This window comes from Echinops telfairi, unplaced genomic scaffold, assembly GCF_000313985.2.
Source record: "Echinops telfairi isolate 266 unplaced genomic scaffold, ASM31398v2 ScPeMD7_3533;HRSCAF=4204_1, whole genome shotgun sequence".
Lineage (NCBI taxonomy): Eukaryota > Metazoa > Chordata > Mammalia > Afrosoricida > Tenrecidae > Echinops > Echinops telfairi.
In genome coordinates, this window is record NW_022107432.1 from 27,927,203 (window position 1) to 27,949,770 (window position 22,568).

Consider the following 22,568-nt stretch of genomic DNA (forward strand, 5'->3'; position numbering starts at 1 on the left):
AAGGATATTTGACAACAGAAAGAGTTGATGTGATTTTCAAAGAGAAAAATGTCCACATTTTATTTTTCAGAGTGAGAACAGTTGGCTTCAACTGGTTTTTGATACCTAAAATTCTACTGGGCACTCTAACATCGAACAAAGACTTAAAATGTTTCATATGTCTCAATCCCTCATGTGGTTGAATACCACACACCAGCAACACCACATCATTAGGGGCGCGAAAACATTCTGAGGCACCCTGCCTTCATGTTACAGATAGAAGCTGGGGTCTTTGTAAAGCCCTTCAGGAACGGAGACCCCACAACTTCCCTTGACACGTTAAAATGTGGCCCATAAAAGGATGCCTATCACAAAGGAATTCTTTTTCTAAATACATCTGTCTTTGTCTAATGAGAAAATTCCATTCACTCTTCCACGGCTGGTGGTTATGAAAGTCGGTTGTCCAAGTGACAGTCACACCAAGCATTAAAGTCAAAGGAGCCGAAAGGTGGAGAGAATGACAACAATGTGAAAAGAAACACTTCCGCTGAAAATAATGCATGTGATCAGGAACAATTGGGAACAATATCCCATAGCTTCCAGCCAAGTCAATGAGTTTAGATGGAAAGTTAATAAGGAGAGAAATGAACAAATCGATGTCTATAGACTTTATTAAAATGCCCTTTTCTCTGTGTGGATACCTGTGCCTGTGTGTGTACATAAGACTAAACTGTTAGATTCTAACTCATAGTTAACCCGCGGGTTTCAGAATAAAATTGCACCCCATTGGGTTTTCATGGTTGTGACCTTTCAGGGTTTTCCTCTGGGGAACCGCTCAAACTGTCAAGCTCCCCTCCCCCCAAAAAAATCCCAACAACAAAAAAACCCCACTTCACTGCTGTTGCTCCGATGCTGACTCTCTAGGACAGGGTAGAACTGCCCCTGTGAGTTTCCAGACTGCCACTCTTTATGGGAGTAGAAAGCCCTTCTTTCTCCCAGAGTGGCTAGTGGTTTTGAACTGCTGACCTTTCCGATAGCAGCCAAAGGCCCAACCAACGACACCGCCAGAGTGAGGTTAGCTCTGGTGGGTTCAGCATGCCGACCTTTCTATTGCTGGCCCAGAGCTTACCCATTTGTCCCACACGGGGACAAGTTGGTGTCTTAGGGATCTCACAATCACTTCCAACGCAGAGCTCCCCCATGGGGCAAAGTAAAAGGGCCCCAAGGGGTATTTGTGGCTGTGACCTTTGCAGAAGGGAATCACTAGGGCTTTGTCCCATGAAGTCGGTGGCGGATCAAACAGCCAACCTTTCCATGAACACTTGAAGGAGGAACGATTGTGCCGCCGTATACCAGAACTCCTTTGCCACGGAATCTGTTCTGACTCGTGACCCCAAACCAAATTGCTTGCGGTCAAGTCAAGTCTGACTCGTAGCAACCCTACAGGGTAGGGTAGAACTGCCCGAGGGTTTCCACGCCACACGCGCCGAAGAGGCGCCCTCACATCTCTCACTGACTGAGTTGTGTGTATATCTTGCGAAACCAATGGTCTCATCGTTGCACACACACACATGTGATATACGTAATTATACATAGAATTGTATATGTCATGGTATTTATTGAAATACATCGTAATATATAATAACATATTACTGGTATATACATATCATAATACAATTAACAGGGAACCACACTGCCATCAAGGTGATGCCAACTCAAAGTGACAGGGTGGAACTCTCCCTGTAATCTTTATGGGAGTATAAAGCCTCCTCTTTCCTGTAATTTCAAACTATTGACCTGTCGTTAGCAGCCCAATGCCTAGCCACTACGCCACCAGGGCTCATGTATATATGTGTGTATACACACACACATGTTATATGTAATACATATTTTATAAACATATTAAGGAGAGAGCATGTGTGACACTAATACATTATTTGTATGACCTTACTATGCTTACATGTTTCCTTACTAGGCTATTTTGTCTGAGCTAAATGGCTACTCTAACCAATATATTGTTTGCCTCTGGTATTCTCTCATATACTTTAAGAGGAAACACTAATATCAATTTGAAAAATATTTGTCCCCCAAGATACCAAATACAACCGCCTGCAGGGAAGTGTCTTCGCTGCTATGCTCAAAAAGGTAAGTAGATGTCACCATTGTTCTGTTTTCCACCAGGCTCACTCACCTTGAAAGTGGTGCCCGACTTAATGAAATTCTTTTCTAGTACATTGTCCAGGGCTGGGTCCAGCTCTTCTCGGATGTCCTCGATGAGAAGGGGTCGGCCCAAGGAAAGGCTGTCCTCCAGATGTGTGCGGAAGTACTTGTGGTTCAGCGAAGTCACCTACGGATAAAGCACGTATGCGTACAGATGTTATAGCGAAAGTCCTCAGTCCTCAGCGGGGCCAAGCGACTGATGGGGCAGCCACCAACGAAGCTGAAGAGCAGTATGGGCGGAGTCTTCTTATAACAGACGGGGCGCACAAAAAGTCCTTTTCGAAACTGGAGGAGGCATAACTTTGTGGAAGCGCGTGGTGTGTCGTGGCGTCTCTGACGGATAGAGGAGAAACAAACCGTGTTCCTTAGGCGGAAAGATGGAACTCTGCTCCTGAGAGATGGGAGAGAAGTCGCCAAGGATGATGCCTCCCAAACGGACAGAGCTACAATCGCGGAGAGAAAATCGTCACAGGCAAACTTACGATATTCAGTCACCCCCTCGGGCCTCCTGTGAGATGAATCAGGGAGTGACAAATAAAAACCAAACCCAAGACCATCAAAAACGAGAGACGGAATCAAACCAAGGGTCCTTGAGGGGAAGTCAGAGAAGTCTTGCTACCGTGCTTGCAGTTCATGCATGCGCAGTTCTATTCCAGACAGCGCGGTTAACGTGTCTCCGTGCACAGTGGATACCTACAGGCAAGTTTGCTCAGCACTACACGGCTCTTAGTCTCATTAGGAGGCCTTCAAAAAGAGGCCCGATCAGAACTGGCTCCCAAAGGGATCTGCTGGGCCACTTAAATCCAAGGCCTTGGTCAGCCCAGAAGGTTCGGGCAGCTGCTGGGATGGCAAAGGGCTGATCGTGGCAGGTTTTCTCCAAGGACACAGAATGATCATAGGAGCTTATTATGAGGGAGTTTCGGGAAAACTGAAAACAGCTTTGGAGAGAATAGGAGCAGGAACATTGTGCCAAGAAACTGTTCCTTTATGATCCACCTGCTCAGTCTTCTTGGGTAGCCAGGGTGGTCCTGGGAGAAACGCATTGAGAAGTCTTACCCCACCCAACCTACAGGCCGGATCTTGCCCCTTCATCCTGCTTTTTGTTCCTCAAACTCAATGAATGTTCAAGAGGACCAGGATTTAAGTCCCCCGAGGATGTCAAAACTGTCATGTGACATGATACCTATTGAAAAGCTCAGCATTCCTCAGGGAACGTTCCCAAACCAAAGTCACTCCTAGCGAGTCGATTCCAATTCCTAGAGACCCCGTAGGACAGGGTAGAACTGCCCCATTCTGTTCCTGAGACTGTCACTCTTCCCTGGCGCAGACATCCGCATCTCCCTCCCCAGGGGCATCATCTGAGAGGGCTGGAGACACTGCCTTCAGAAGTGCACGGACCTAGATGGAGGCCCATGTTGAGAAGCAGTAGCTTCACCTTTGATATTTGTGTTCAAATAAAGGTTTCCACTATTTTATAACAATATTTTTATGTACTCGGTCCCTAACGTGAATACAAAGATAGATAGTGTGTTAGTCAGGGTACTTTAGAGAAACAAATCCACAGAAACTCATGTATAAGAGAGAGGTTTATATTAAGGTTAAGTGCACATCAAGAAAACATCCCAACCCAGTAGTGAACAAGCCCACAAGTCCAACATTAACCCATTAGCCCATATGTCTGACACCAATCCACAAAGTTCTCCTCCATCTCACAAAACACACACCATGACACCGACTGCAGGAGGAAAGCCGAGTCAGTGAATGTGTAAGCATCTCAGCACTGGCAGGGTCTCCACACGGCTGCTCCAGCACCTAGGCCTGCATCAGGGTAGGTCCATGCGGCTTCTCCTCAGGATGTATTGCAGGAAGTGAGCCTTGCCAGCTGAAGCAGGGAACTGCTAAGGCAGCTGCAGCCTGGTCTAACCATCAGAAAACAAGAGACCCAAGAACTAGAAAGGTGAGGCTCACGGAGTCATTTATCCCTTTGCCCTTCAATTAACCGCACATGTGTTTATCGGCCAGGTTGGCACAATACACTTTAACTACCTCAGATAGATACTTTGCATACTATCAACCCGGCCTTTTGTAGACTCCAACCCATTGCAACACTATGCCCAGTGGAAGGACCGCATCCGGTTGACAGTTCCCAGGATGTGCAGGCTCGTGCCCTGCCGCTATTGTGCCCCCTCTTCTCACGGAGGGCTTCTCTTGTTCTCCCTGGTCCGTTACTTCACCAAACACGACCTCCGCTTCAAGCAATTGATCCTTCTTTAGCGGCAAGGATGGCGTGACTTTGTCTCATGTGGGCAGGAGAAACCAGTTTCTGGAGGAGGTCATGCTAGGCAAAGTAGTGGGGCAGTGACAAAGGAGAAGCCACGCAACAAGATGCATTGCACCTTGTGGATGGCTGGCTGCAGCAATGGGCTCAAACATACAAACGACTGTGAGAATGGCACGGAACCGGGCGGTGATGCATTGGGTTGATACGCGTGGGAACCAACCTGACACCATCTAGCAACAATAAAAACAACACGCATGTCCAGAGTGAACACAAAATTCTCCTATGATCCATATGGGTTTCAAAGGGATTTTTTTAGGTTAACAGTTTTATTGACATATAATTCATATATCACACAATTCAATGGTTTAAACACATTAAAAAGACTTATGATTCATCACCATGATCAATTTTTTTCTTCTCTTTTTTGGTGCTCATTATTTTCAGCTCCTCACCCCCCCCAACCTACCTTGCCACAATTCTAAGAAATTATTAATCCAATGACCTATCCTGGATTTCATATAAAGAAAAACATACCCAAAACAAAGCAAACCTCATAGCAATAACAAACTAAAAGATAGAGACCCCTTAATAAAAAAAGAAATCAGAAAATAATACAAATTAGAATAAATTTAACATAGATCAAAAGGGAGGCCAGATGATAAAATATTACAATTTAACCTAATTATATCTGCATTCATTTACTTTCCAATGCACTGTCTCATAGTAAGACTATTTCAGTCCCTGGTCAAGGGTCAGAGGGGATTCCCTGGAGGCTTCATCCAAATGGGGACCCTGCAAATGGATTTTGGGCTTTCACGGTCACCCATAGTTTTCGGAAAAGTAGGTGCTCAGAATTTAAGCTGTCATACAGTTCCCTTCTCCAATCTTGGAATATTATTTACAATCCTTAGATCACAAAGGCTGGTGTGCTTCTTTCATGTAGACTTAGCTAACACCTGACTGAGATGGCTGCTTATTTTAAGACAAGAAGGGCCAATTAAAAAAAAATCACAGGGCCTTTCCTTCTTAGTCTGTCTTCATCTGGAATCTCTGCTAAAGCCTGTGTGCGATGGGTCTCTCTGCTCGTAACTGAAATACAGGCCACACTGTTTCCATCAGCATAGCAAGGTGCAAGCTATCGGAGTAAGTCAAATTGGCAGATAGATGGTGATAAAGATTATAAATTTACCTTATAGATATCTGCATTCAAAAGAATTAGAACTCTGGATGCTTGTCAGGGTCCTCCATTTTTAGGTCAATGTTTGCTTTTGGTTTAAAATCAAATAGACACATTGAGGTGGTTGATTTTGGCTTTAAACTTTTGCTTCTTATTGTAATCCCTTCCACTGCTTACCTGTGAGAGTCCCCAAAGGCTCAGTCCTCCACTCTCTATTCTTTCTCCATACACTCTATTCCTTGAATATAATGACTGCCTTTATGGTCTTGTGAGTGTTGATCTAAAGACACGAGTTGATCTAAATCCACTATAACAGCAAACAATTAGGATAGTAGATTTTTAAAAATCTGTATCAACTATGAAAAGGAGTGGAATTGAAAAATTAAATAAATAGATTTCTGTCCTGTCTTGATTTCAAAGAAACAACTTTAACACTCTGCACATGATGAAAGCCATTTCATTGGATGGATAGTTTTATTTACACAGATGGTGTGCTGAGAAAGACTCCGCTAGGAGCTGATAAGAAAAATGAATCTAAACCAAGAATCTTAATTAGCTTATTAGCCACTGTGAAACAAGGTCCCAATAATACCAAATTTAATTATGTCCTGCTCTACTTCACAAGGAGTAAACTCCCTATTTTGTGATTCCCTGGCTGCGAAAAATAATCATTTTCATATTTTCAATTTATGGGTGATTACCTTAACCCATTTACAATATCTTTTATAAACTTGCAGTAAGATTGTGGAATCATAATTTCAGGTTTAATCTGTGGGCTCTTTCCCATATTTAAATACTCCGTGGTGGTCACCAGCAGAGCCTGAGGTCCTGCACACATACTGTAGGACGGTGTTTCCCAAAGTGGATGATACCTCTCGCTGGGGTGCTGGGGTGATCTGGGGCTGCCAAAGCAGAAACTCAAAACTCACTGCCATCGAATTCTTTCCAATTCACACAAACCCTATAGGACAGGGTCGAACTGCTGCTGTGGGCTTCTGAGACAGTCACGCTGTACAGGAGTAGAAGACCTCCTGTTGCTCCTGAGGAGCTGCCGGTGGTTGGTTTTGAAGCGCAGACCTTGCGCTTAGCAGCTCAACACATACCAGCGCGCTGCCAGAATACTTACCCTTTATCCTGGATCGTGGGCTATAGTACGATTAATTGCCAGGGGATGCTCTGAGTGGTTGTCTTTCTGAAAAGGAGGATGTGGGGTTACCAAAAGAAGTTTGGGAACCTCTGCTCTAGGGTGAATCTTTACCAGGTGATCAGTAAATTCCTGATAAAGCGGAAATGATTTGTCTATGGCCTTTCTAGCCATGATCTCTTTAATGCCCACAAAATGAATGGCTGGGCCGAAGAACCGGGATTCCTGCACTGAAAACCTCCGAGACCCAAGTGCGTGACATGGCAGGGGCATAGGACTGGCAGATTGCTGCAGAGAGCCCCATCGGGCAAGTGGTTTCCATCAGGCAAGTGGAGTAAGGTGTCTCTAAGCACTTGTTAGGGGAGCTCAAGAACTGTAATGATTGGTCAGGCAGGGCAGAGACCAAGAATGAGAACTGGCGGTGGACCTGCCTGTGTGCTGGCATGGCTGCGAAGATGCCCAGAGGTTGGACGTTGTCCTGATTAATCTCTGTATGCTGTGTCCTGGGTAGCCCTGTTTTTCCCCCAAGTAGATTTTCTGATCCAGAAGTGTGAACAGTTATTTCTGATAAACTGCATACTCTTGAGCAGGTGTCCCTCAAACTACGGCCCGCGGGCCACCTGCGGCCAGCCGAGGACACTTATCTGGCCCACTGGGTGTTTTTGCCCCGTTTTGTTTACTTCAAAATAAGATATGTGCAGTGTGCATAGGTATTTGTTCATAGTTTTTTTAAAAACTATAGTCCGGCCCTCCCACGGGTCTGAGGGACAGTGAACTGTCCCCCCATTTAAAAAGTTTGAGGACCCCTGCTCATGCGTATGGTCTGGGAGTTCTGTGTGGCCATTACCGCAAGTTCTCAAATCCATCAGAGGAGTGTCTGATGGGTCTGCTGCTCGTCAACAGTTTTCAGCGGCTAATTCCTATTCCTTCTTTGTAGTTTGCTCTTCCTCTCGAGGCTCTGCTGAAACCTGCTCCCCTGGCATGATCCTGCTGGTATTTGAAATTCTGGTGACGTATCTTCCAGCATCCTAGCAACATGCACGTCACTACAGTACAATCAACTGATGGGCAATTTGACTGCTCCTTAGAAGCAAGGATGGCTAGCCTTTGTCTCATATACTTTGGGTGCATTATCAAGAGAGACCAGCCCCTGGAAAAGGACTTGGCAAAGTAATGGGGCAGTAAAGAGAGGAAGATCCTTGCGATGGACTGGCAAGGGGCTGCCACACTGGACTCAAGCATAAGAACAATCGTGAGGCTGGGGCAAGTCATGTTTCATCCGTTGGAACCAGTTCGACGGCACCTAACAAGAACCAGAGAATTAGAGAGTGCTGTGGGGAGGGCAGTTGGTGTTAGAAATAGTGAACAGGCTGCAAAGTGCAGGCATGCTTTATCAGCCGTGGGCTGGTTATTTGCGTTCCTCCTCCTGAAGCCAGACAGGCTCTGATGGCACCACCACCAGTCCAGGGAGACTGGTAAGCACACTCTTTCCAGAGGTCATAGCTATTGGTCTTGAAGATGACACTGGAGGTGGCCTTGAGCTACCAAGGTGAAGTGCAGCCCTTGGTACATAAAACATGCCTTGTTTTTCATTTGTGCTCGGAAAATAAGGTTTTCCGGACCAGGAGCGTGTAGTTCCATCCATTTGCATTTCAGTGGCTGGTGGTTTTTTAAATAAATAAATGACTGTGGCATATTTCTGTTCCTTCCTGGTGGTGCTATGGTATGAGCATTGGGCTGCTACCCACAAGGTCAGTGGTTCAAAACCCACCAGCCACTCCTAGAGAGGAAGATGAGGCTGTCTGCTCTCAAAGATTTATAGTCGGAAGCCTTACTTGGAACCACTCTGGTTGGAATTGACCCGATGGCTATTGAACTTGGAGTTTTAAGTTTTTTGGGTTTTGGTTTTTTTTCCCCCAAGAGGTTTTTGGGTTGCATCAGGAAGGAGACTGCCAAGTGAGCGTAATGCCGAGATGGAAAGACCAAGCTAAGAACAGGAAAATTAGAATAGCTGGTGCCAAGGGAGACCGGGGCACCTCCGCTTTGGGTTTGGGTGGGCCAGGAAAGGTCCTAAGGAAAAGATGAGTGAAGAACTCAACGGCCCGGAGAGTCCACTGAAACAGAACAAGAGTCAGTTCTGGTTGAGTTGGATCTAGAAATTGAGTTCATTAACAGGGATGTTTGGGTTCACACCATTAGTGCACACCCTCTGGGAGTGTGACCTTCAAGAAGCCTTGGATGCTGTTCCCCCCTTGTCCTTTCCCTCCATTTACACTCCCTGATCCTTGTTAGGATTCCTCTGGATTCTCTAAGTACACATGGCATGCTGTATTGTGTTCTAAAGTAGGGATGTGGTCAAGTATCTTTGGTGTGCTCCTGAGTGCAAGACAGTGTCACCCTGCCCACGAGCCCATGCCACACATGGAGTTATCAAACATTCAGATACCTCAGTTGTGGTGACCAAAGGCTGTTGATGAGGCAGATCCAACAGGCTATTAAGTCAGGAGGCACTTTACACAAGTGTATTTTCAAATAGAAGAATAGCAACCGTAAACAATTCACTCACTAAATGTAACAGTTTGTCTTCATGTGTTGAAATCCTAAGCCCTGGGCCTGAAAATAAGGGTAAGCTTGGACTATTAACTGCAAGGTCCCTGGTTCACACCCGTCAGTCAATCCTTGGGAGAAAGATGAGGCTGCCTGTTCCTGTAAAGATTTACAAAGCCTCAAAAGACTAGAACTCAAACTCACTGCTATTGAGGTGATTCTGACTCATAACGATCCTATAAGATAGGGTAGAACTGTCCCTATGAATTTCTGACACTGTATCTCTTTACGGGAGTAGAAAGCCTTATCTTTCTGGCTCAGAGTGGCTGGTGGTCTTAAACTGCTGACCTCATGGTTAGTAACCCAACTCTTAATCATCAACAGGGCTTCCTTTACAAAGCCTAGGAAACCTATATAGGGTCACTATGAGTCCAAATCACCTTGTTGGCAGTTGGCCTTGTTTTTTGGGGGGGATTGTACCTGTAAATAGGACCCTAAGTGGAAATAGGGGGTTTCTTTTGTTATGCTGTATCAACTTGAAGGGAGGTAGGCTTTGTTATGTTTAGGAGATCACACCAGAGTAGGGCAGGTCCTTAACCTAATGACCACTGAGCTAGAAAAAAGAGCATGACAGATACAGAGCCACACTCAGGGATGATGTCAAACAAAGACAGGCCAAAGCAGTGATGTCTGCTAGGAGAAACTGGAATGGAAGGGCTTCCCTTATAGAACAGTCTCTCCAGGAAACCATGCCTTGAATTCAGACGTGTAGCATCCTGAACGTCAAGAAAAACATTTCAGATTTTTAGAGCCAACCCCTAGCGGTATTTTGTTGGTGGTGGTCAAGCTGCAGTCGGTAACTAAGACAAGATTCTCTTGGCTTGGCGATCGATATATCAGGACCAAATCCACCGCCATGGAGTCCACTTGGCTCAGAGCCACCCCATCACAACCTCTATAGATAATGACAGCTTCATCTCCTCCACTCACATCCTTACATGACTTGATCTCTGTGGCAGTCACCTCATCTGGTGTCAATTTAAGGATTAAGAGTGTAGGGGTGGAGTCAAGGCTGTCAATCTGGAGATAGCCAGATGACGCTTCTGTGGGCGTGGCCTTCTCCTGAGAATTCTAGGAAATCTGGCACTTCCTCCTTGGAGGTGGAAGACACCTCTCTCTCTCTCTCTGCTACACCCTGGGAGACATTGCAGAAGACAAGCCACATGGACGCAATCAGACCTCAGAATCTGGAGGAGCCACAGAGAGACCCCTGCCAGCGCTGAGGTGTTTCTGATGACACTGGATCCAAAGACTTTCTATCCACTGGCTGTGATCTTCTGCATTTGGCGTCACTGTACGTGTTTCATGAGTCTGATGAGGGCTTTATAGATTGGTATCAGACCTATGGGCTAATATTGGACTTACGGACTTGGTCTGGACTGGGCTGGGATGTTTCCTCAATGTTCAATTGCTCTTGTATATAAATCTCTTTCTTATACACATCTGTGTCCATGGATTTGTTTCCCTAATCTGCCCAGACTAACACAATCTCCTTCACCTCATAGACCGCTGTAGGCTTTTTGTAAATACATTTTATCTGATTAAGAAAAATCTCTCCTACTGCTCCTTTTCCAGGAGCTGCATCATGAATGGGCACTGCCTTTTACCTAGGGCTCTGTCTGCCCTTCTGAAGATGACCACATGGCTGGTCCCGTTTCCTGCTGTAAAGGTTACGCACTCCGATGCATTCATTTAAAGTCTACAACTACCAAGCTTCCTGCCCCATACACCGAACTGTGCAGAAAATATGGAGGTGAATAAAACCATAGTCCTGGCCAGAAAGGAGTCGATGGCACGGTATGATAAGCGAAAAATGTGCAAAGAACAAATATTTCAGACAGACGCTAAACCCACACCAGAAACACAGAAGGCAGGGCAAGGATTCCACTGAAACCCGTCCAGCATCATAACAATAGACAAGTCTTCATGGAGGCCTGGCAGAAGCTGCACTTCAGGAGTATGAGCCAGAAATCCAGCCAGGTCTTCTACGTGAAAAATGAGAATTCAACTGCTGAACCACCACTGCCTGCCATGAGTCATGAACTGGAAAAAAACACCCCTCAATTCCATTGCCATCCAGTCACCTTCAGCTCAGGGTGAGCCCGTGTGTTAGGACTGGAGCTGCATCACAGGCGTAGATCGCCAGGCCAGCAAAGACGAGACAAGAGAAAGGTAGCACAAGGATTTAGGATGAGCTGTGTTAAGCTGAAGAGCCTTGGGGTGGTCGTGGTGACACATTGAACTAGCTTGTGGTGAGCAGTTCAGAACCACCAGCCACTCCAGAGGGGAACGGTGAGGCTTTCTTCTCCCATAAGGAGTTACCGTCTGGTGAAGCCACAGGGGCAGTGCTACCCTGTCCTCCAGGGTGGCCATGATGCAGAGTTGATGTCAGCGAGGTTGGCCTTTTGTTCTGGGTGTTAAGCTGAGCGCACATAAAAGCTAGAATCGGAGGGCGGTTCTGAAGACCTATTTATATAATATTTTAATATAGAATGTAAGTGGATTGGCCAGTATACTGGAAATGATGTTCTGATTAGTAGAAGCAGTATAATTGTAGAAGTAGGGTGAAGCAACCCATACTGGCAATGAATTGAAGTATCAATGGTAACAGAGCAAATTGTTATGCTCGCTGTTGTTCTTGGCTGCCATCAAGTGGCCTGACCTTCACAGTCACCAGAATGACTCGCCAGTACGCTCTCAGTCCATGTTGGGACTGCTCTGTGACCCTCTGTGTCGTCTTATTCCTCCAGCTCCAATACTGGAGTCTAGAATGCTTTGTAATACACAAAAGTCTATGCAACCAAGGTTGGTGTACATGACCTTGAACCAAAGGATCCCCCAGGTCTGTTTTCATTTTTCAATCAGCCCAAGTTTTCCTATCAGCCCCGAGCCGAGTCTCGGGAATAAAGCTCCATCCAACATTGGCAAAGGCAGTAGAAAAACGATGAAACAGAAAGAGCAGAAGGGAAAGCAAAAGGGAGTGCCAACGAGGAAATTTAATCAATGCTTTTGCGTCCGTTTGCTGTTACAACATTCAAGCACGTAAATTAGAAAGCATTTGTCATAGAGCTGAGGACTTTATGATGGACAGGTTCAACTATAATTTGGGGGAAATTTCATGATTTAAAGATTACTTTCCCATGCTCCAAATGGTACATACCTGCAAATCATTTTCTTTTTCCTTTGATTTAATCCAAGTTTTGCCTTGGGTTTGTGGATCTATCAGGAGTGGGTACCTGGTGGCCTTTGTCACAATAATGCCATTCTGAATCGAGAGGTCATCTCCTGGTAATCCCTGCAGCCCCCACTCACCAATCTGAAGGACAGAAAATGGATACATTCATTCAATGGAGAACAAGAAGGCCTTCATTAGAAATGCAAAGTATGACCATTTAAACTAATTGGACACATGGTACCTGGTACTTAGGGGAAAAGCAAACAAAGATGCAAATGTGAGCCGAGTAGCAATAACTTTAAAAAATGAAGTTAAGAGCTAATGACCCCTCTCCTTAAGAACCCAAGACTACAGTCAGCCCTTTGCAGGGTATTCTCATACAGGCAGAAAGCTTGTAAAGTGATTGCACTGGTGGGACCGGGAGGGTGCAGGGCTCCAGCTGGGCAGGATTTAGTAGAGAAAGGAATATGCTGAGATGTCGGAGAACAAGACCCGCAACCTGCCTTCCTGCCCCTATGAGTCTGCTTATATGGAATGTGTTAGTCTCGGTACTTTAGAGAAACAAATCCACAAAGTCCTCCCCTCCCTCTCACAAAACACACCAATGATGCCGACTGCAGGAGGAAAGCCGAGTCAGTGACTGTGTAAGCATCTCAGCACTGGCAGGGGTCTCCACACGGCTGCTCCAGCACCCAGGGCTGCATCAGAAGAGGTCCATGTGGCTTCTCCTCAAGGATGTCTTGCAGAAAGTGAGCCTTGCCAGCTGAAACAGGGACCTGGCTAAGGCAGCTGCAGCCTGGTCCAACCATCAGAAATCAAGAGACCCGAGAACTAGAAAGGTGAGGCTCACCAGGCCATTTATCACTCTGCCCTTCAATTAACTCCACCTGTGTTTGTCGGCCAGGTTGGCACAATAACTACCTCGTGGAGTGTGGGTGATTGCAGAGCTAAAGACATAGAAATTAGATTACATGAGATACCATATAGGAAGAAGCGAATCAATGAAAATTTTGAGACCATTTCCTTCTCCAAATCAATGGTGATTATCAGCCTCCTTTCACATGGTCAATAAAATCACGTGAGAGCCAAAAAGCCAATCGGCCCTCACCTGTGTTAGATTCTCCTGGACCTCCGAAGGTCATCATGAAAAATGGACACCCAGGGTTGGCTTTGCTTCACCAGGGCCCAGTGTGTGGCCCACCCAAAACCCACTCCCTGTCTAAGGGACAGACACAACAGTGTTTGGATTGGAAAGAACTGTTTTTGTTTGTTGTTTGTTTTTTACTTTTTAAGTACCAATAACATGAAATTAATAGCTTGGCATCCCTACAGAAACAGCATCCGGGGAAGCATATTTACAAATCAGGCAGGCAGCTCATGAATACCAATGGCCCGGAAAGCGTTTATTTCCACCCGAGCCCTGTAAGAGATCCTGAAAACTGAGGGTGCCATCCAACGCCGGCCAGGGAAGGTTAGAGGAGTGAACAGTGTGCGGTGATACCAGCACCTGGCATTGTATTACGGGCACTAGAACAGATGGTTCACGGTCAGAAGCAGGCGACTCTCCCCACATCTGATCAAGACAATGCATCCACTCGCCTAAAATGTTCGAAAGACAGCATCACTTAATAGGCTTGGTCTAGTTAATGGCCAAACCAGAAAACAAACAAACAAGCTCATTGCCATCCAACACACAGTGACCCCATGGGACGTCCCCGTGGAACGGTCCCTGTGGGTTTCCAAGATTGTAACTCTTTATGGGAGTGGAAAGCCCCACCTGTCTCCCCCTACTTAATCACAGGGCTATAAAATGAGTTCGGTGGCTGTAAGCCACGTACCCTTTCAGTTCCCAGCAGTGTGATGAGCTGTCTTTTTAAAGTAAGAGGAACTGGAACACCACCAGGAAAAGTGTCCATTTTTCTTTTTTTTTTAAATCAAACATTTTTGAAAACAACCTTCTCAACTAAATGAAAACAAAGACAGCATCATTTGCTTTCTTATTAGTAAGGAATACAATTGAGATGGACATTCAAATCACGTTAAGGCGAAGACTTACCGTGGGAGGATCCACCAGCATTGAAATGATATTCAGGTTTTCAGTGAAAGGAATTCTCCGTACTCTCAGCTCGGTCTCCCATAGATCTTTCAGCAAGAGATTCCTGAAGATCTGATTGAAAGGACCGAGGTAGGAAAGGAATCCCGTACATAGCAGAATATCACCAACGAGTCTGGTAAGAAAACACACACACACAGTCACATACAAGCCCCATGACCAAAGTGAGTCACTGGACGCACGTTGGAAGCTATTCCCTTGGGTAGTTTGAATGTCCGTCGTGCGATTTTGTTAGTAGGCGAAGCCCTCGTTTGCTCCCGATAGATCCTTTTAAGGACCCTGCTACACAGAAAGATGAAGCTGTCTGCTCCCAGAAGGACTGACTGCCTTTGAAATCGAATGGGCTTGCTTTCCCCTGACCTAGGAGTCAAGACTCACTAAACTGCAGTGAGCTTCTTTTTATAGGGAGCTCTGTAGTCTTGGAAAACCAAAGGGGCAGTTTGTGTCCTATCGGGTCTCTGTACATTCAGATAGACTCCAAGGCAGTGAAACGGCTGGGTTTTGATATGTTGTAACCAGTCATGAAAAAGAAAAATGGAATTCACAATCTCAAAAGAAGGCAGGTAGTGGGAACCTCTGAGGTGGTCAGAGCAAGGACAGAGGCTCTCCCCCAGAGCTGATGGCTTCTGAGTCTTGACTTCTAGTAGAAGGGGTCTCCTTCCCATCCATGCCCTCCCTAGCCCTGCTCAAAGTTTATATTGGGGTGTAAAAGTCTATAGCATAAGTTTATTTGTTTTAAAAACTAAGAAGAGTCTAACTAAGAGTCTTAATTAGCTTATTAACCACAGTTAAACAAAGTCCCAAGAAGATTGAATACATCTGGCTTTGTCCATTCTCCAAGGAGCCCTAGGCCAATGGAAAGGTCAGTGGTTTGAACTCACCAACCACTCCTCAGGAGCAAGATGAATCTGTCTGCTTCCACCAAAATGTACAGCCTCGGAACCCCCTGGGGCGCAGTTCTAGCTTCATTATGAGTTGAAATCAAACTGTAGGCCATGGGTTGGGTTGGGTTGGGTTGAGTTGGGTTGGTTGGATTAGGTTGATTGGGGTGACCATTCCCCTACTCTTCTCTTTCCCGCTCACCTCAAGTTTTTTGAGGACACCAACAGGCACCAGCACCAGATACTCATATTCAGAAGGAAACATTGACCTATACTACCAAAAGTCACAGAAGTGAGGAAATTCCGAGAGCTGGAACAAGTACTTAAGATGCTCGTGGACAAGCAAAATGGCACCAGAAGCTACTTCATATTGAATGCCCACATTGCTGAGCCCAAACTAAGATTTGCAAATGTGGCAGAACATTTCATTCCCTCTGTGTTTCCTGAGAGCGAGTGATTTAAGCTATTAACTCTTTCTTGGTGTCAGCACTTCCTTGGATGATGGGATTCAGAGATGGGTATGTGGACATGCTGGAGAAAAGCACTTCATCATAGAAATGAATATTTTGCTCCCTAAAGTCACAAAGAGGTGGCCTTGGAGAAAAGACTAACTAAGAAGGGGGACTAGCATAATGAAGACTAAAATTGGTACCTATTAATCTGAGCTTTGAACTCTTTACTTTGTTGAGTCCATCGGACTTTCTCACCGCTCAGTCCGTCAATGAGAGCAGATGCCGCCTGCATCTTCTTCCGGCACATGTCGGCATCATTGAGCAGATCCTACGATCAAAAAGGGAGAGAGAGTTTCTCAAAGCACTTCCTAGAATGCTTCATCGAGCATCTATTATGCTCACGCATTCGAACCACACAAAGGAGGGTCCGAATTTTCAAAATAAATATAACTTGAAAGTCCAGTGGCCCAACCTTTATGTATTAGATTCTGATGAGTCATGAACTTACATCGTGACATAGTTCCTTGGCCTTACAAACTTTCAAGAAAAGCAACGTGGTATGAGATCACTAACATAATGTTAACTAAAGTAGTGCTTCTTTGATTCTTTCCAAAAGGGAATCTAAATTTTTCAAATTCATCATTTTCAAGTCTTGGATTCCCCAATAATTCTGAGCTCTCTGTGGTCTGCACAATAATTTTCTGTCCTGAAGAAAACCTCACAGCCAGTGGAATGGGGCTGTCAGTTTGCACCAGCTCACAGGAGCTGATTTTTACTTTACCAGAAAGCATGTGAGCTGCTTGGTAAACACAACTATTATTAAATATATATATAAACTTACAGTTAAGCAAATTGTGCTTTTAAGCGGTAAGAAAAATGTAAAATTTTGTTAAGCACTTACTATATTCTACTATGGTCTATGCTCTTGAGAAAGCTAGCAGTACCTGTGCTCTATCTATGTAGTTACCTATAAATGTTACTGCCTATCTTTTTCAAATATAAATTTTATTTATCTTCTTCCTCCTTTCTCCCTTCCCCTCCCCTCTCACCTCAGCTTCTCTAGAACCCAAAGTATAATAGTACTCAGGTAGATTTTTTTCCCCATCATAAACATTTGCCTAGTTTCTCAATACAACAACACATGCACTTCTGTAAAACTTAATTGCGTCACTCTGGGGATTTTAAAGATTCAATCTCACCATTTTCTCATTCATTGCCGCATCAAATTTTGCTTGTACTTTATCCAACTCGGCTTGCTTCTCATCCAGCAGTGACTGCGCCTTACCTAATTCAGCATTGGCAACTGACAAACGGCCCTCCTGCTTTGCCAGGTTAGCCTTGGGAGGAGGGACAGGTGGTTAGGACAGAATTGGATTGCCTCTACAGAACATTCCTGTGATTTGAAATGGCAAACAGTAATGGCAAACAGTAGCACAATTGCATCATTTTTTTCCCTAGATGATACTTTGGAAGAGATCTCATTGTTTTCAGCTATGGGAGCAGCAGGTCTTTGAGATATCCCACTACCTCCCCCTCCCCCCACCCCATTTAATGACTCATGTATTACATATTCAATATGGAAAAGAACAGCAAATTTATGAAGGAGAAAAATGACTCACAATGCTGCCCAGAGATCGCCTGTGAATATTTTCTTTAGAGTTGAGGGGCATTTTTATTTCGAATTTCATATTTTGGTGCATTTTACCACACACTTAAAATGTCTTAATGGGCATGAGTTTTATGACTTCTTAATATTCTGTGTCTTGGACCTGATCATGATTTACTTAACTTTCTACCTACTTTTGGACATTTATTTCTTCCTTCTGCCAACATTTTTAATTATCATAAATGATGCTGTGATAAATCCTACCCGGCATGTGGCATTTGTTTGGGTATGTGTGCGGGTTTACCACTCGATACCTGGGCTTACAAGGTCAAGATTCTTGGAAATAAAATACGTAACTACAACAGAAGTGTGCATCTCCTTCTCAGCCACTACAACAAGGTATGACCTGTTTCTTAGAAGTTTAAAACAACGGATCCATAATCTAGGCTCAGAGTCTTGGGGATAGTTCTTTGATAGCATTCTCATTTTCTTTCACAGTATTTGACTGATTCCAATTTAGTCCCTTTCCCCCAAAAAAGTCTTATGTCATTTAGATTTCCTAATGTGCTTACAAGCATTTATACACATTTTAATTTTATTTAAATCTATATACCTGTGACTATGTGGGTTATGTGGAAAATATTTCTATTACCTCTCTCTCTCTCTTTTTTAATATATTTCTTCATGATTAGATTTTGTAATCATATCTCTTGCAATTTTGTTTTTTTGCAATGTACCAGTTCTTAGATATGCTGATTAATTCATCTGTTTTCTCATCTCTAATTTTTTCCCAAAACCTTTTTATTGGGAGCTAATACAGATATCATACCATCCCATAGTTCAATCATATCAAGCAGTATTGTACAATTGCTACCACAATCAGTTTCAAAACATTCTCTTTCTTCGTGAACTTCTTGATATCATCTCGCCTTTACCCCTAACCCTCTCCTCCTGTACACCCCAGGTACCCTGTAGTAGTTACATAAACTGTTGTCAATTTGAGACTTAAGAGTGAATGGGGTGTTTAGCCTGTCAATCAGGTCGCAGCTGGATGACCTCATTTGGACCCGCTAAGGAGATAACTGGTTTGCTGGAGGCTGGACACACGCTCACTCCCTGTGAGACATGCTTGCTGACAAGACACATGGAGCTATGCTAGAGCCCTGGGGTTGAAGGAGCCACATGGAGACCCCTGCCAGTGCTGAGATGCCTCTACCACAAGACTTTCCACCTACTGGCCTGTGATCCACAAGACTTTCCACCTACTGGCCTGTGATCTTCCTGTATTTGACATCGTTGCATGTGTTTCGTGAGTCTGAAGAGGACTTTATAGATGGGTATTGGGCATATGGGTCAATATCGGTCAACTGACAAGGTTTTAACTGTTCAAGTCAGGTCCATCACTCTGATCTCCCACAGTCATCTCTAATGTTTAATGTTATTTGTTTATTAGCTCTACTTTGCTTTCCTCACATTTTGTGTGCCCGTGTGTTTACGAGTCTGTGAATGTCCTGTTTTTATTGCATCACAAAAAGTTTAGGACACTAGATGGTTTTGATCATGTTCTAAATAGAAGTGGCTGGGTTTTTCCCCCTCTTTTTAATGTAAACTTTCTAATTTTATTGCATTACAATCACAGAAAGAGGTATCAACAATGTTTGCTTTTGGCAATTTAAGCAAGGTTTCTTTTATCTTTTTATAAAATCTCTCTCTATATAGATAGATAGATAGATAGATAGATAGATAGATAGATAGATAGATAGATATAGATATAACAATCTGTCAATATATGCATATCTATGTGTGTTACTGTCTTTTTATAAATAAATTTAATTTTGTTATTTTCTTTCCCCTCCCCTACCTCACCCTCTCTATAACCTTCAAAGTCTGCTTCCTTTGGTGAGAAAACCTTTTATGTCTTTTTATTTTGATAATCATGGCTTCATACACTATTTGTCTTTATGATTCTGGCTAAATTTTCACAGCATGGCATCTTCAAGTTTGTATGTGCCGTGAGATTCTGGACGGTTTCATCAGTGTTCTTTACCCATGCACAACACGCCATTGTATGTGCGTGCCAATTCCTTTCATAGCTTTGAATATGATCCATTTCTACAAATGCTTCTTGTACACTAGAAATAACTTCATATTCTTTATTGAAGAAAGTTCAAGATAGCAATTCCATGTTAGCAACAAGACTGTACAAAATTTCTACATATTTTTTATTTATACCTACTCCATAATGTGTGGAGGCCTAGTGCAAAATGGAAATGTGAGGTTCTGTTATACGTTGGCGTGTGTCCCCCCAGATATGTTGAAGTCCTGATCCCTAGAACCAGAAAACTTTCCCTTATTAGGAAATGGGGTCATGGAAGATGTTATCAATGAACATGAGGTCCCTTTAGAGTAGAGTGGGTTCCCCATCCAGGATGGGTGGTGTCCTTAGAAAAGAAAGACAAAGAGTCACACAGAGAAGACGGCCCTGGGAGGATGTTGGCAGAAATTAGACGGACCTACAAGCCAAGGAACCGCAAGGATCACCGGCCATCACCAGAGCTTGGGGGAAGTTGGTATAGTTTCCCTCTCGGAGCCCTCCGAAGGAATCCCAAGGCAATGCCCTGATTTCAAACGCCAAGCTCCCAAGCTGTGGAGCAATAGTAGATTGATAGTACATCTTCAGCGTAGCCTTGGGAAACTGAAAGACGCCCCTTGTTAAAAATGATTAAGACTTCCAAGAGCTCAATAAGAGGACATTAGACAAAGCACAAACCCCCTTTAGTAAAGGACCAGGAGCACACAGGCTGCACACCCATGAAGAAGTCTCTAAGAACATGGAAGGAATACACAAAACAACAGGAATTGGTCACCATTCAATCATTTTACAAGGTAGCATCTGGTCAAGAATTGAGGGTGTTAAAAGAAGATAGACAAGCTGCATTGATGGCATTCGTAAAAAACAAACAAACAAAAAAGCAAGGCTCCAGGAATGAGCAGAATACCATTTGAAAGGTTTCAACAAAATCAATGCAATGCTGGAAGTGCCCACTTGTCTGATGCAAGAATTTGGACGGCAACTACCTGAGGGATCAACAGAAAGAGATTCCCATTGGTCTTCATTCCAGAGAAAGATGACCCAACATAATGCAAGATTACGGAGCAGTATATCTTTCACATCCCACACAGGCACAATCTTGCTCAAGCTAATTCAAAGACACATGCAACGGCATGTTTATACAAAGCTACCAGAAATGAAAGCCAGATTCAAAAGAGGACATGAAGCCAGGGATGTCATTGCTGATGCCTGACGGATCTTGCCTCAAAGCAGAGACCATCAGAAAGATGTTCACCTGTGTCTTGCTGAGTATGCAAAGGCGTTTGACTATGTGGATGATAAAAAAGTATGGCTTGAAAAGAATGGGGATGACAGAACGCGTAATTCTGATCATGTGGAACCTGTGCCCAGATCAAGAGGCAGATCTTCAAACAGAATAGGGGACCCTGCATAGTTTTAAATCAGCAAAGGTGTGTATCCGCGTTATATCCTTTCACTGTACTCAATCTGCTTACTCAGCAGATAGTCCAGGAAGTTAGATTGCATGGCATCAGGATTGGAGGAGATTCTACGTGATCGATGCAGATGGCATAACCTTGCTGGCTGAAAGGGAGGAGGAATTGCAGCCCTTGCTGATGAAGATAATAGCAAGGCGATGGCCATCAGTGTGGATGGCTTCAATATTAAAAAAAAGTCCAGAGGGGAAAAATGAAGTTGTCAAGGATTTCATATCCCTTGATGCCATAATCAACACCTATGGAAACAGCAGTCAAGAACTCAAACCAGGTTCTGCATCGGGGAGATGTGCTGCACACAAGTTCTTTAAATTGTTAGGAAACAAAAATGTCACTTCTAGGGCTAAGGTATACCCGATCCAAGCCATGGTATTTTCAAACACCTCATATACATAGAGAAGCTGTACCATGAGTGAGGTGTACCTAAGAAGATCGGATGCCTCTCAATGAACATTTGAGTGATATTGGCGAAGAATCTGGAATATGCCATAGATTGATAGAAGGACCAAATTTGTTTTTTGAAGAAAGACAGCCAAAATGCTCCTTGAAAGGAGGACCAGGAGACTTTGTCTCACATACTTTGGACATTGTGTAAGGCCAAATTGACTAGAGAAACAAATCCAGAGACATTCATGTATGTGTAAGCGAGAACTTTATATCAAGAAGCAATTATGCGTCAATAAAACATCTCAGTCCAGTCCAGATCAAGTCCATAAGTTCAATATTAGCCCATAAGTCCGATAATGGCCCATGATTTCCTCTTGAGACTCACGCAGCACATGCAATGATGCCGCATGGAGGAAGATCACCGGCCAGTGGGTAGAAAGTCATGTGGATCCAGTGGCAGTGGAAGCATCTCCACGTGGCTCCTCCAGCTCCTGAGTGTGTCTCCTCAGCAGGAAAGGGAAGGCAGTGGGAGAATGGGTACAGCTTCCAGTGAGCTATTCAGCTCCATCGGGACTCCCAATGAGGCTGTGACCTGATTGTTAGGCTGAACTCTCCCCTTCACTCTGAAGACCCTCAGGTTGACAGGAGACTATGTAACTACCACAGGCATGTTATCAGAAGGGACTAGTCTCTGAAGATGGACATCAAAATAGAGGGTCAACAAAAAAGAGGAAGACTCCAGAGAGAGGATTGACATAGTGGCTGCGACAATTAGGAGGGTGGTGCCAGACTAGGCAGAGTGTCCCTTCTGGGCCAGTCCCTAAGAGTTGAAGCCAGTTCAATTGCACATAATATCAACTAGAGATGTCAAAAAGGAATAATGTCTCACTGTCACAAATTGCAATACAGTGTGCAAATTTCCACGGAGTACACGAGTGCATTCTGCTGTGTGGACCTCAATCCTAGTTTACTCGTAATA

The 22,568-nt window shown here is 44.2% G+C and overlaps 1 protein-coding gene across 1 annotated transcript in view; it reads right to left on the bottom strand.

Annotated features, from left to right (window-relative positions):
- Positions 1–22,568, bottom strand: part of DNAH8 (dynein axonemal heavy chain 8) — a 369,956-nt gene that overhangs the window by 110,306 nt on the left and 237,082 nt on the right. The window contains exons 63-67 of the mRNA XM_045294778.1: positions 17,229–17,366; positions 16,230–16,357; positions 14,640–14,811; positions 12,569–12,724; positions 2,171–2,326 (exon numbers count right to left, since the gene is read on the bottom strand). Coding sequence (XP_045150713.1) covers positions 2,171–2,326; positions 12,569–12,724; positions 14,640–14,811; positions 16,230–16,357; positions 17,229–17,366 — 750 coding nt within the window. The remainder of the gene's footprint in view (positions 1–2,170; positions 2,327–12,568; positions 12,725–14,639; positions 14,812–16,229; positions 16,358–17,228; positions 17,367–22,568) is intronic.